The 14323-nt window shown below is 41.5% G+C and overlaps 1 protein-coding gene across 2 annotated transcripts; it reads left to right on the forward strand.

Moving 5' to 3' along the window:
* Positions 1–5903: 5903 nt before the first annotated feature.
* Positions 5904–13977, forward strand: LOC125515606. Of its 2 annotated transcripts, none has more exons than XM_048681110.1 (14): positions 5904–6110; positions 6200–6301; positions 6406–6438; positions 6561–6628; positions 7023–7120; positions 7299–7350; positions 9438–9563; positions 10131–10241; positions 11027–11228; positions 11762–12186; positions 12402–12511; positions 12684–12742; positions 12877–13064; positions 13542–13977. In XM_048681110.1, exons 1-14 carry the CDS (start codon positions 6041–6043, stop codon positions 13728–13730), a joined length of 1833 nt encoding a protein of 610 aa, XP_048537067.1. In that variant the 5' UTR covers positions 5904–6040; the 3' UTR covers positions 13731–13977. The 2 variants fall into 2 exon arrangements, with proteins under 2 accessions (XP_048537067.1, XP_048537077.1); XM_048681120.1 differs by having other exon boundaries at positions 5906–6110; positions 9471–9563.
* The last annotated feature ends 346 nt before the right edge of the window (positions 13978–14323 follow it).

Here is a 14323-nt window from a genome sequence, read left to right on the forward strand (position 1 = left end):
GTTTGAGTTGCACGTGGTTGATTTGTGTCCTTGTTGCTTGTTTGTGTTGTTTGGGTAGAGCCGGGAGACGAGTTCGCTAACGAGGAGCCCGTTGAGTTTGCTTTCGAGGATCCAGTCAACTCTGACAACTGTGCAGGCAAGATGATCATACCCTCGAAATCACTACTATCTTTGCTTTGCTAGATGCTCGCTCTTTTGCTATGCCAATTCTACGATGCCTACCACTTGCTTGCAAGCCTCCCAAATTGCCATGTCAAAACCTCTAACCCACCATGTCCTAGCAAACCATTGATTGGCTATGTTACCGCTTTGCTCAGCCCCTCTTATAGCGTGGCTAGTTGCAGGTGAAGATTGATGGCCGTTCCTTGTTGGAACATTTATTTACTTATTGGGATATCATTATATTGCCATGTTATCTTAATGCGTCTATATACTTGGTAAAGGGTGGAAGGCTCGGCCTCTCGCCTAGTGTTTTGTTCCACTCTTGCCGCCCTAGTTTCCGTCATATCGGTGTTATGTTCCCGGATTTTGCGTTCCTTACGCGGTTGGGTTATAATGGGAACCCCTTGATAGTTCGCCTTGATTAAAGCTTTTCCAGCAATGCCCAACCTTGGTTTTACCTTTTGCCACCTAGCCTCTTTTCCCTTGGGTTTCCGGAGCCCGAGGGTCATCTTATTTTAACCCCCCCCCCCAGGCCAGTGCTCCTCTGAGTGTTGGTCCAACCTAGAGCCCCTTGCAGCGCCACCTCGGGCAAACTCGAGGGCTGGTTTTAGTTGTACGGATTGCTTATCCGATTGTGCCCTGAGAACGAGATATGTGCAGCTCCTATCGGGATTTGTCGGCACATTCGGGCGGTGTTGTTGGTCTTGTTTTAACCTGTCGAAGTGTCTTGAAGAACCGAGATACCGAGTCTGATCGGAACGTCTCGGGAGGAGGTCTATTCCTTCGTTGACCGTGAGAGCTTGTCATGGGCTAAGTTGGGAACTTTTGAAAGCCATGCCCGCGGTTATGGGCAGATGGGAATTTGTTAATGTCCGGTTGTAAATAACTTGAACCTTAATTTAACTAAAATGAATCAACTGAGTGTGTTGCCGTGATGGCCTCTTCTCGGCGGAGTTCGGGAAGTGGACACGATGTTGGAGTAATGTTTGCGCAGGTTGCTCTCTAGTTTCTTGCTCGCGCATTGCCTTCCTCTTCTCGCTCTCTTTTGCGAACAGGATAGCCACCATTTTTGCTAGTCGCTTGCTGCAGCTCCACATATTTACCCTGCCTTGCCTATAAGCCTAAATAGTCTTGATCGCGAGGGTGCGAGATTGCTGAGTCCCTGTTGCTCACAGATTACTTACACCAGATGCAGGGCCTGATGATTCCGCTCCAGGAGACGCGCTTGAGCTCAAGTGGGAGTTCGACGAGGACTCTCAACGTTACTATGTTTCCTTTCCTGATGATCAGTAGTGGTGCCCAGTTGGGGGTGATCGGGACCGTGTCGCATGTTGGGTTATCTTTTATTTTGGCGCCGTAGTCGGGCCATGAGTGATTGGATGATGTAATGTTATTTATGTACTTGATTGACGTGGCGAGTGTAAGCCAACTATGTTATCTCCCCTTTTATTATATATACATTACATGGGATGTTGTGAAGATTGCCTAACTTGCGACATATGCCTTCAATGTGATTATGCCTCTAAGTCGTGCCTCGACACGTGGGAGATATAGTCGCATCGAGGGTGTTACAAAGGGGGTGATCGTAAGAGGGTTGTTTGTTCAAGTAAGAACAACACCCTAGCATTGATCCACCCACATATCAAATTATCAAAGTAGCAAATGTGAATCAACTAAACATGATGAACATGACTAGACGAGAATTCCATGTGCCCTCGAGAATGCTTTGCTCACTATAAGAGAGCTTTCCTTCTTGTCCTACTATAAAAAGGATTGGGCCACCTTGCATCACCTTTGTTACTATTGTTACTTGCTACTTGTTACGAATCATCTTGCTAGCAAACAACTTGTTACCATTACTTTCGGTACTTGCAGAGAATACCTTGCTAAAAACCGCTTGTCATTTCCTTCCGCTCCTCGTTGGGTTCGATACTCCTACTTATCAAAAGGAATACGATTGATCCCCTATACTTGTGGGTCATCACTGGACATGATGAAGGCCTATGATAGAGTTGAATGGCAATATTTGGAGGCGAGCTTAACAAGACTAGGTTTCAGCATGGTCTTTGTCCGGTTGATCATGAAATGTGTATCTTTAATTCGCTTCTCTGTTCGAGTGAATGGAGAATTGCTTCCCTATTTCACACCCTCTCGTGAATTGAGGCAAGGTGATCCGATTTTGCCATATTTACTCTTGATATGTGCAGAAGGTTTCTCTTATCTACTCAAGTTTTATAATGACAGGCATATTGATAAAGGTATATATACAGGTTAGTTACAGGCCACCCGGGGTCGTAGATTTACTTTTTGCAGATGATAGTTTGATATTCATCATTGCAACAAACTAGAGTGCTGCAACACTGAATGCCATTTTGAGAATTTATGGAGAAGCTTCAGGGCAATGGGTCAACCGTGATAAGAGCTCAGTTTTCTTCAGTTTGAATACACCTACTCAGTTGAAGCATCAATTGAAATATGTCCTTAATATTGCCGATGAGGCGCCCAACGAGCATTATCTTGGGATGCCCATGGCTGTTGGTCGCATTACAAGCGGTACTTTTGACCACATTCGGTGAGAAGGCCCGCGGTAAGATCCAGGGATGGTCTGAAAAACTTTTGGCATGTGTAAGACACAAAACTTTTTTGAAATCAGTGGTTCAGGCAATTCCCAGGTACTCGATGATTACTTTTCTTCTCACTAAGAATGTCTGTAAGAGTCTAACTTCGCCAACGGCTAAATACTTTTGGAGCAGCTCTCTTGAAAAGAATGCGTTGCACTAGGTATTGTGGAAGAATCTAGCGACACCCAAGTGTAAGGGTGCATGGCATGGGTCTTCGAGAACCCCATCAATTCCATCTTGCGTTACTTGTGAAGCACAGATGGAGGTTTTAAACTAATCTGAATTCACTATGTGCAAGGGTTTTAAAGGGCCGCTACTTCGTCCCTACATGGATTTTATGCATGCAACTGCCCTAAGTCCGCTTCTGCAACTTGGAGGGTGATTATTGCTGGCAGAGAAGCATAGAAGACGGGTTTGATAAAAAGGGAGAGGGATAGGACTTCCATCGATGCTTGGGCACACAAATGGATTTTCGGGACGATTGCCATGTCCCCTATGTTGAAGCCACTGAACACCACTATTCAAACAATCTTGGATCTTATTGATCCAGACAATTGGTCATGGCGGTAAGAGCTAGTCCGATCAATGTTCATTACCCGGATGTAGAGGCAATCCTTAATATACCTATCAGACAAGGGGTGGGGATGATTTCTATGCTTGGGCCTTTGAGAGATCAGGAAACTACACTATTTAAATCGGCGTACCATGCTCTAGTGACTCGGAACGGGCGTCATGCTCTAGAAGAAGGGTCGTTTATCGGCACCTCAAGAGATGAACAACATATGTGGAATGCATTATGGAAACACAAAGTTATCCCAAAAGTCCGTGCATTTTGGTGGAGAGTACTACAATGGATCCTTCTTGATGAGTGCACTCTAAAACACCGTCATATCGCAAACATTGACAGATTCAAAGATTTCTTGGCAAGGGAGGAAGATCTAATGCACGCCCTCATCCATTGCTCTCATGCACGACGCTTCTAGGAAGAAGCTTGTGCATGGTTCGGCATTAGGCTCCCTCGTCTACACCCAAAGTCTTGGGCTTGGGATACCTTATGTGACTCACGCTTTGTGGAAGATGATTGAGCAAAGATAATTACCATTGTGTGGATGATCTGGCATTCTCGCAACCGCACTAAGCATGGAGAAGAAAGGAGAGACCCGACAACGTCTATCAGAGCTACTAAGGAGGCGCTCACCCTCCTTGAACTTCCTCGGAGTCTTCCCATTGTTTTGCCTGGGCATGATGACGACCACCGGAATCGGGGCGGATCAAGATCACGAGGGACGGGGCACTCAACTTCGCCGATGGAAGGGGGTGCGGGTGGCGTAGCACGTTCCTCGTCGACACTTTTGGGAGCCTACAGCAAACCATACGTGGGTAATTCACACCCAATGACTGTTGAAGCTTTGTCGATGCGAGAGGTAGTTCGTTTGGTGCAACTACGAGGTTAGTTGCATGTAATAATGGAGGTGGACTGCCTGAAGTTGGTGACACAAATCAATGATGACCCCTCTTAATAGCGTGAGTTTTTCTACTACTCAAATTGAACCAAAACAAAAACCTTCGAGTTGCCTGTAAACCACGCATTTGATCTTTTTGAATTGGGAGGTCACACGACTTCATAATAAACTTCATGGAACCAATATCCTGAGATAAACTTTAGCAAGCGATATTAGTTCATCTAGCCATACTATCATGATATCATCACACCAAAATATAATTAAATGCCACATGCACATCTGTGCAAAGCGTGCTTGCACTTTCAATGTGACCTAAAGCTGGCTTGACGGAACTCCCTGTTTCTTAGGCCCTATTTGTTTGAGCTTTTGCTTTGCTTTTACAGTTTTTTCACTTTGGCCAAAAATCCATAAAAGATCATAAATAGGCGCTTTTGAAGCTTCTATGGCTTTTGGAGCTTAAATAGGTTATCAAAAGCCAAAAAATCTCCGAAAGCACCTACTTAGAAACTTTTACGGCTTTTTGATCTGGAAAAACTGTAAAAACAGAAGCAAAAACCCAAACAAACAGGGCCTTAGTGACCAGCCTTCTGTCTCACTGTCCGTGGAACACTTTTTTGAATAAAGCTCTCCTATGGCGGTTAGCAAGGCAATCCCTTCCCATCGAGGATGTCCGCGCTCACCGCAACATGTCGACCTCTAGCTCCTGTGCCTTTTGCGGCGCGAGGGATTCCTGGAGACACTCTCTCCTTGAGTGCTCAGTTGCAAGATGCGTATGGGCTCTGGAAGATGGTGAAACGGTGGACTGCATGATCGCAACGTCTGAACCAACTGCAAGACAGTGGCTTTTCACCCTCATGGCGTCCTTGGATCATAGCATTTTCGTCCGTGTGGCAGTCACTCTATGGGCCATCTGGACAGCACAGCGAAAATATATACATGAGGGGATTACTCAGAGTCCGCAGGGCACTTCTCTATTTGTCAGCAGATTTTTGAAAGAGCTAGAGCTGATTAATACTACTCCGTAGCGCACTTTGCAGGTTGCTCCTCGGGCAAATGTGACAGCACGTGCAAGACCCAAAGCGCCACCGGTAGGATACGTCAAGATCCATGTAGATGGTGCTGTTCTACGCAACCGGCGAGGTGCCGGGGCGGCTGTCTGCCGTGATCAGGCGGGTAACTATATGGGAAGTTCGGCACTTGTCGTTCCAGGGATAACGGATCCGCCCACGTTGGAAGCAATAGCGTGTCGTGAAGGCCTTGCTCTGGCGGAGGATCTTCTCGTCATAAATTTAATCATCGCTTCGGATTGCAAGCGGGTTGTTGACGACATCAATCTTGGCAACCAGGGCACTTATGGTTCTGTGATCACAGAAATTAAACTTCATTTTTCGGATTTCACTTGTAATTTTGTTTTTGAAAGTCGCTCTTCGAACGGCGAAGCTCATAGTTTAGCTAAGCATGCACTTTCTTTCGGTGCGGGACGCCACACTTGGTTGGTTAACCCCTACAATCCGATTCGTATCCCACTCCATGTGGATTATCATCAATAAAGCTTAGTTTTGCCCTAAAAAAAAGCTCTCTGAATTAAAAAAAAAAACCTCAGCCGCATATTTCGGCCTTTGACTATCTTTCCTCTTTTCGTTCCCGCGCGGAAATCCCCGCCCAAGCTCCAAATCACACCCCCACCCCGCCCAAACTCCTCTTTTCGCATCCCAATCAGCCATAGCTGCATCAGAGTCGAGGCTCGAGTCTCTGCTGAATATCCGCGAACCATCCGAGCAAGTGGATCACCAGATGGGAAGACCACGGAAGACGAAGGCGAAGGCCGGCGGCGCCGAGGCCCCCTCCCCCGTCCTCTGCATTGGTACGCGGAACCCTACCCCCGACGCGGCGATTCCCCAACCAGGCGGTAGATTGTGCCTCACCCACAAGGCGAAACCACCCGTTTTGCAGGCAACTGCAAGGTGGAGATCCATGGGAGCGGCCTAAGGTGCGTGTCCACGGAGCAGAATCTCACCATTTCGGGGACCAGGGGCGCAAAGATCGTAATCGCTGGTATGGCGCGAGGAATACCGTGCTCCCCGTATTTTCTTTCTTCTGCTTTTGTCCTAGATGCTGTTCTTGATGCCACAGTTTCTTTCTCAATGATCCTTGTGCAGTCGATGGAGCCAGGAGTTCTTCGGATGGGACTGGTTAGTCTAACACTGTTGGAGGGGTGTGCGGGCCATTTTTCTTACGAGAGAAGAACAGCAGGGAAGTCCAATCAGTGGTGGCTCTGTTAATTGTTTTGATGTAGTATTTGTATTGTCTGTAGGTGAGGGTGCTGATTTCATCCTTCTGAACCCGAATGAGGCTGATAGCCTAAAAAAATCTTTGCTCCAGGTAACCTAACATTTATAACTTTTTGTACTTAGCTTTCTGTTGCATCAGGGACAAACAAGTGCTATCTTGTCTGAGTTTTACTTTCTGATACTGTAGAGTACTTGATTGTAGATTACACATTTTACAGCGATTTTCTCAGAATGCATAAATTGAAGGATTGCATGGATGCATATTGGCTATACACACTGGTAAAGTTAGACATGAAGTTAACTTAAATATAGCTGTAGTAAAAATACTAGTTGAATTGTGATTACTGTGGCATTAGGTTTCTCAAAGCTAGAGTTCAGTTTTTAATTGGCTGATATAATACTGCAGGGATAATATTTAATGCCAAAGCATTAATGATTGTACCAAAAATATTGTGGTAATGTGTATTTTGCTCTCAATTGTTTAGGAAGTTCTGAGGCTTTATAAGAAGGAACTTCCAACTATGGACTATGCTGCTGACACTGGGAGAAAATCAGGATTTCTCGAAAAATGCATAATGAATGGGTAAAATTCTTCTTCTATTTAATTGATAGCACCGGCGAAATTCTTGCCGGAGTTTTTGCTTTGACATTTCTATTTTGTTTGTTTGTAAGAACACAGAGAGTAAATATTATTACTATGCTATTGTTCGGAAGGGTAGAAAAGAGTTAACATTATGGTTTCATGTTCGTTTCTTCCCCAGGAAGTACAAGACTCTAATTCTGAGGTCTAGTTCACTTGATGGGCCTGAAGAGGTAAGCATTAAGCATCATTAGTACCTTACCCACGCATCGCCCTATTTGACCACATAATGCATAAATACTACTCTAGATTCATTTATCTGCCCACTCGCTTTCGTTTCCAAGTAAATTACACAAATATTTTGCTGATACAAAGTATGCCGAAATAAGAAGGATAGAGATGATTTGAAGACTTCTCTACATCACATAAGCATCCCCAAAAGGGAGCAGATGAGATTGCAGATATGTGTTCGATTTCACTGATGTACTATAGTGCTTAAATGATTTGAAGACTTGTACATCTACATAAGCACCCCCAGAAGGAAACTTATGGAATTTATATGTATAATGGAGTTGTCTTATTATTGCCCACCTGATAGTATTTGTAGTATTTTTATAGTTTGTTAATAGATTAATAAATCTGATTCATTTGCACCTATAAACCCACCATGACCAATGGTAAAGATAATTTTGTCAATGTGAATGAAAGTTGTGTATGTCATTTATCATCTCACTTATTTGCTTTTTCACCCAAACATAAAATCTCACTCCATCCTTTCTTTGCTTTGGTTCTCTCACCGCTTCTCAACCATCTGCCTCTGATTAGACTGCTTGAACGGTATATCTTGTCGATGGTTGCCACTTCGATGTTATTGTTAAGCTTCATGCACTAGCCAAGCGACTAAAAGTCCGAGCTAACAGAAAGGGCTAGGCAATCCACATATACACTTCAACAGTTTATGATACATGCAGCTTATGCGATCTTTACTGCGATGCTATGATACATGTAGCTTATGCAATCTTTGCGATGCTATGATACATGTAGCTTATGCGATTGCCACTGCGATGTTATAATTTAGCTATGCTTCTGGGGTAAGTTTTGTGAACTGGTGGCAGCAGGCCATTCACTCCCCCCCTAGCGGTCGCAAAGAAGGGCACTTTGGTGATTATGCTTGCGGCTTGGTGGATTTGGAAGCAGCACAATCCCGCCGCCTTCTATGGCATGCAGCCCAACATTGGTACCTGCTTGACACAATAAAGGCCTAGCCTGGTTTGGGCAAAAGCAGAGGTGGTGGGCTTTGTGGCGCTACTTCTGGTGGTGCCTAGCTCTTAGGGGTGCAGTGTTGTAAATAATTCTGGGTGTGGCCCTTTCTGGGCTTGTAAATAAGTCTTTATATCAACGCAATGAGGCACAACACTTCTATTTTCTCAAAAAAAATCTATAACTTATTTTCATATGGACACATTTTGTACACTTATGTATAGTTATAGATAAGATTACCACTTAGATTATACATTTCTTTTACGGACTTCTAAATCTCAACAATTATAGCTAGGATCCACCATAACCAACCGCTAGATAGTGGCTCGTGATATTCACATATTATCAACTCACAGTTTTCTACATTCTCAACAGTTATACTACGTGGCCACCACACATGTTAGGCATATTTTACTAAACACATCAATTTGTGGGAGATTTGTAAAAAACTCTGTGATAATTGTAATTTTTGTGAGAGCACAGTTTATCAAATGTCAAATTTGAAATCACTATTACATCTAGCTTGCTGGATTAACTGAAACAGAAAACATATTTTTCTTAGTTGAAACAGAGATGCAACTTACCACGTTCAGGACCCAGATAGAACTGTAGAGCGAGAAAGCAAGAATAGGCTCATTGGCTTGCTAATTTCATCCATGATATCATCCCCCTGGTGCTAACGTAGATAGTTGATTTATTATTAAATCTCAAATTTATAACTAGGCCTCGTTAATATTGAATGGAGCATATATTTTTGTCTATGTGGATGAAGTTGATTGTTTTTCTATTATTTTAGTAATACATAGATTAGATTATCTCAGAAAATGTGTGTGACTAGTGAGCTCTGCTAGTGGCTAGTGAAAACAGATAAATAACCTCAAACAACTGTAAGTACAGTGAAGTTGACCTACTGTGAACTTCTCTATTTATTTATGTTAAAGTAGAACAATAATGTAAGAGCAGGTAATCTAGTATTCATGGATAATCGAAGGGTAATGTAGTATTTATGGATAACCGAAGTGTTACTCCTTGCTTTTTTACAACTGAACTACCATGCCAGGTTTGGTTTAAGTTAAAATCTTCTGTCACACAGATCATAGCTGCTGTATCATATCAGATAGTGCCAGCTGACACACAATATGCTGAAATACCCCTGGCAGCCGTGGCATCGCCTTTTCAACGTGTGGTATGCCATTCATAAACCCTCTTAAACTTCAGAACTACCATCCCTTTTGCAAGATTCATTCCGATTTCATGTTATTAAAATTGAATACTTCTGCATGCCTTGTTGGTAATTTCTCCCTTACTGGTTATTTATACTACATACCATATATGGACTCTCATCATAAGTTCTTTATATCCTACAAAAAATCATATGGTATTTACAATTCATCTAATGTAACACACCTTACCCCTTTTTTGGCGGGAACACACCTTACCCTAGCTATCCTTGGATTATGAGGGAAGTAGTATATTACTAAAAGGTAGACAAGTCGCCTAAAAAAACTACTTCGTGGACTACAATTAGACCTCTTATGGCATGCAAAGCATTCAGTTATATCTGCTTGACATTCTCAGTCTAAATTAAAAAGTCAGTGCAAACTAATAATGAACACATTTCACTCATTTATGTTTTCTTAGTAAATACCATTTCTGCACTCTAAAGTACACATGGTGAATGAAATGTACACAATAGTCTACTTTTTCTCTAAAAGGTTCATAATTAAGGTAGTTTTTTTTAATATTATCCCAGGGTTTTGGTCATCTGTTGTATAAGGAACTTAGCCAGCGTCTTCACAATGTTGGTGTTACCAATATATTCTGTTGGGCAGATAAGGTCTCTGAAGGATTTTGGCTTAAACAGGCAAGTGGAAATGGGAATTTGATATCTCTGTCTGTTTCAGTTTTCTTTTTGTATAATAAATATATCCTAATACAGAGCTTGGCAAATGCTAAATAGTTTGGTAATCTCGTGCTTGCATTGCTGGCAAGAGAAACATTCAGCAAATAGAAATGAAGAAAACATGCTTGACTTGTTATACGTTTGTATTTTGACAGTCTGTAGTATCTGCACTCTTATGCTTCTAATAGGAGTTCTTATATAATTGTTCAATGCCATTAGCAACACTTATTAGCTACTCCCTCTGTAAACTAATATAAGAGCGTTTAGATCACTAAAGTAGTAATCTAAACACTCTTATATTAGTTTACGGAGGGAGTACTTATAAGTATACCTGATCATGGGTGTCCGTGTCCCAGCTTGGTTTTTGGCCCGAAAGCCCAAGAGGAGTAGTTGATGGGAAAAGAATCACTATTTTATTCCGAAAGTGATTTAAATGATGTATTTTAGATCCACAAAGGTTAGCATTTACGCGTGCTGGCAATTTTGGGTTGGGCTTTTTGAATCCCAGACCAAAAGCCTGCCAGGCTCAGGTTTTGAACAGGCCTACTTGTAAAGCAACCAGATGAATTTCAGTTCAGAGTAAATGAACTTCCTTTGGTCATTTAAGTCATTTTTCTGTTAGTGAGTTTTTTTTTTACAAAATATCCTCCTATTTTGTATCCTACTTTAATAACATGGTTATCCAGTCAAGAATTGCAAGGTTATGCTAATGATATGACTGGTCTGTTCTACTGAGTGCATCACAGGGTTTTGTGTCTGTTGGAGAGGTGGATACTAAAGGTAAGATTCGCAGAATTCCAGTAAGGGCTGATATCAAGAGAGCATTATGCTTTCCAGGCAGTTCAACACTTATGGTAACACATATTAAGAAGGATTTGCCAACTGCGTCCAAAAAACCATGCTTTGCAGAATTGCAAACTTCTCAGTTCCATGCCGTGGTACCAGATAGTAAGTCTTCATGAAGTCATAATTATGTAAATTTTCTGGTTCAGATACCTTAGAGCCGTTAATTCCAGTAGAATTGGTCGTTACTTTATATCCAAGTTGGGCAATTAAGAGCTCCATTTTTTATATAAATTAGGAGGAACCATGATACATAGTCTGGCCATACAGGAGCCATGATACACAGAATCTGGCCATAGAGAAGCGGCATGCCAATATATATCCAATGCAATAGTTCATTTATTTGCTCAAAGGAAATCTTTTATTGTGCAGATTGCAGTATGTTAATTTTGTGAATTAACAATGGAAGTTGTGCAAAGATTGAAAAGCTGAAAATTTGAGCATATATTATGCTACAACTATTATTCATACATTGCAATAGTACTTGACAAGTCTGTAACTTATTGGTTTATCAAGTTTGATTTCATTCAAACCTTAGGAACAAGGACAATACACCTGGCTAAATCCTATAAGCATCGGTGCATATGCAGAAAATTCTGTGAAATGCCTAATACTGATCTTCTGCGATATTTTTTCAGGCATCTCTCCTGATGATATGAATACTGTCGTTCCCTCCTGTGAAAAGTTGTCTCCCCACACCACTGGATGCTACAAAGTCAGCAAGACTGCAAAAGTGGTAAGAAATGAAACTTCTGCTGGTAGTGAAGGATGCTCATTATCTGATCAACAACCAAAGAAACGGACATATGAATCCTCATCATCTTCACTGAAGTCAAAAAGAGTAAGATGCAGCGGTCACGCTGACCATACACAAGACATGAGGCAGAATGATATCTGTGACAAATCTCTGACCATAAATAGCACACCTTTGACTCCTAGTATGGTAGTCCACGTTGACAACAAAATATCAGGAGATGCTAAGGTCACTACCTGTTCCAATGGAAGGCCTTCAGTTATGCTCATGAATATTGCAGATGAAACAAAGAAGACGCGGCTTACAGAGGTAATTTCTACATAAACCTTACTTTTGAGGAAATGTGAGCGGCATTTCCAAAATAAAGCAATGTATGAGTATGTGCTTACTAAAGAAACTGTCACTGACGCACTGATGAAAACTGCAATCTATTTTTCTTTTAGAAAAAGTTCATACTCTGTTTTTGCACTAATTTAGTTATTTGTCTTGCTTCTAACTGTGCTGGATTTTAAATTATGGCGCAGGTAGTTGAAACGCTTGGGGGAGTTGTTACGTGCGAAGGAAGTTCATGCACACATGTCGTTACTGGAAAAGCTAGAAGGACTATGAACTTTTGTATTGCTTTGAGCTCTGGGTTAGTTTTCATCTACATTTTCCTTACACAACCCAGTTCATCACGTTTCAGACTATAATACAATTTCCATTCCATGTTTTACACTGAATTACATTTCACATATAGTTGTTGAAGCATAGTGCTCACCGTGGAGAAATAGTTTTCAGTTGACTGGGCCATATACTGATTGCAGGGCTTGGATAGTTTCTCCAAACTGGCTGAAACAGAGCTTCAAACAAGGGAAATTTGTAGGTGAGTCGAAACTTGAGATGGCTAGCTAACCAATTATTGCCATGTGTTTCTGTGCAGTGGAAGAAATTAAATGTGTGAGCAAAAGAAGCAACTTATGCTGTTTTCTTACCTTGCACTTTTCTGTTGTTTTGTAGGTGAAGCAGAACATGTTCTGGATGATGAAGAATATAAGATGAAGTACAAGTCTGAAATGAGAGATGCAGTTATGAGGGCTAAAGAGAGGCCTTGCTTGTTATTTTCTGGCTACACTTTCTGTTTGACCAAGCACATCGAACCGTCTCCTGGTGTCCTCTCTCCAGTTATCAAATCCTCTGGTGGCAAGGTAACTAAAGCTCATCCTGCCATGTGAAACTCATGTATGGTCAAACTTCTTGAACATGTAACAGATTTAGCAGAACTTATCCAATTACCATCTGACGAAACATTCTAGAACCTGGAGGCCCTATTTTTGTGAAATATTTAAGGGCATTCCAATTTCTACGCTCTATTATGTGAGGCATGAAGTTCTGCTGCAGCATCTTTAAATAACACATGTCACCATTGAAGTTCAAGTGCAAACTTATACCACTAGACATGTGGTTCTATTTATGGAAAATGTTTTAAAATGATTTTCTTACATACAGTTACAATTAAACTGCAAGTATTGACTAGATGACATATTAGTAAGCTCTCGAGAATAAATTTGGTTCAAATTTCCAAATTTTGCATGAGTCTATTTGGAATGTTTTTGTTGTTAGTTCCTAAGAGAACATAATTACACAAGCTATTCTAAGCCTATTCACATCTATTTACTTCACAGATCATCAGTAAGCTTGATGACATAGATGAGCCCTCAAAGACAATCTTCTTGGCATGTGAAGAAGGCATGGAGCTTGCAATGGATGCAGCAAAAAGAGGCATAAAGACATTCAGCAGTGAGTGGCTCATGACCTGTGTCATGAGGCAAGAGGTTGATCTTGAGGCGCCCCCGTTTGCAGAATCTCTCTGACGTGCCTCAACTTTATAGTTTAGTGGCCGAACTTATACTCACTTTTGCTAAGTTATCTCCTTCGTTGGCTATTGTAAATCTGGTGTCTCAAAGCTTTAGGGCATTTGTGTACATATGCCCGTCATGTGGCCGCACGTAGAAACTATCAAACTGGTCAACTTTCTGCATTGTGGCCTTGCTTAGATTTATTTTGTTATCTGCTATGCAAAATTAGTCAGTGAATAAAGTACAACTTTATGTGAAAAAATAGATTATAATCTAACTACAAAACACACCAGATTTTGAGTGGCTAAATCGGTTGCTATGTTTAGCAAATAACTAATAGAAAAATGATGTTTTTTTAGATTGCAAGTAGGATATGGATCCATAGTCTGATCCTCCCATAGGATCGAACTAACATGTCAATATAAATTTGTACCACCACAACACTATTAAACTTCCATCACATGAAAGATCAATTGTGTGCTGCCCCAAGATTACTCTTAAGTAGTTTCAGTGTAACATTCCAAAAAAGAAAAATTCTATTCACTTTATTCTCCTATCGTGTAACAGGTTATGGGATTTTAAACATACACTACACATATTGACTCATA

Source organism: Triticum urartu, chromosome 1, assembly GCF_003073215.2.
Source record: "Triticum urartu cultivar G1812 chromosome 1, Tu2.1, whole genome shotgun sequence".
Lineage (NCBI taxonomy): Eukaryota > Viridiplantae > Streptophyta > Magnoliopsida > Poales > Poaceae > Triticum > Triticum urartu.

Bases quoted from the DNA above. Each gene is read 5' to 3' on its own strand.
- LOC125515606 (XM_048681110.1), top strand. From the start codon at position 6,041: ATGGGAAGACCACGGAAGACGAAGGCGAAGGCCGGCGGCGCCGAGGCC. The intron at 6,629-7,022 runs GTAACCTAACAT...TCAATTGTTTAG, and splicing joins TAAAAAAATCTTTGCTCCAG to GAAGTTCTGAGGCTTTATAA. The intron at 7,351-9,437 runs GTAAGCATTAAG...CTACCATGCCAG, and splicing joins CACTTGATGGGCCTGAAGAG to GTTTGGTTTAAGTTAAAATC.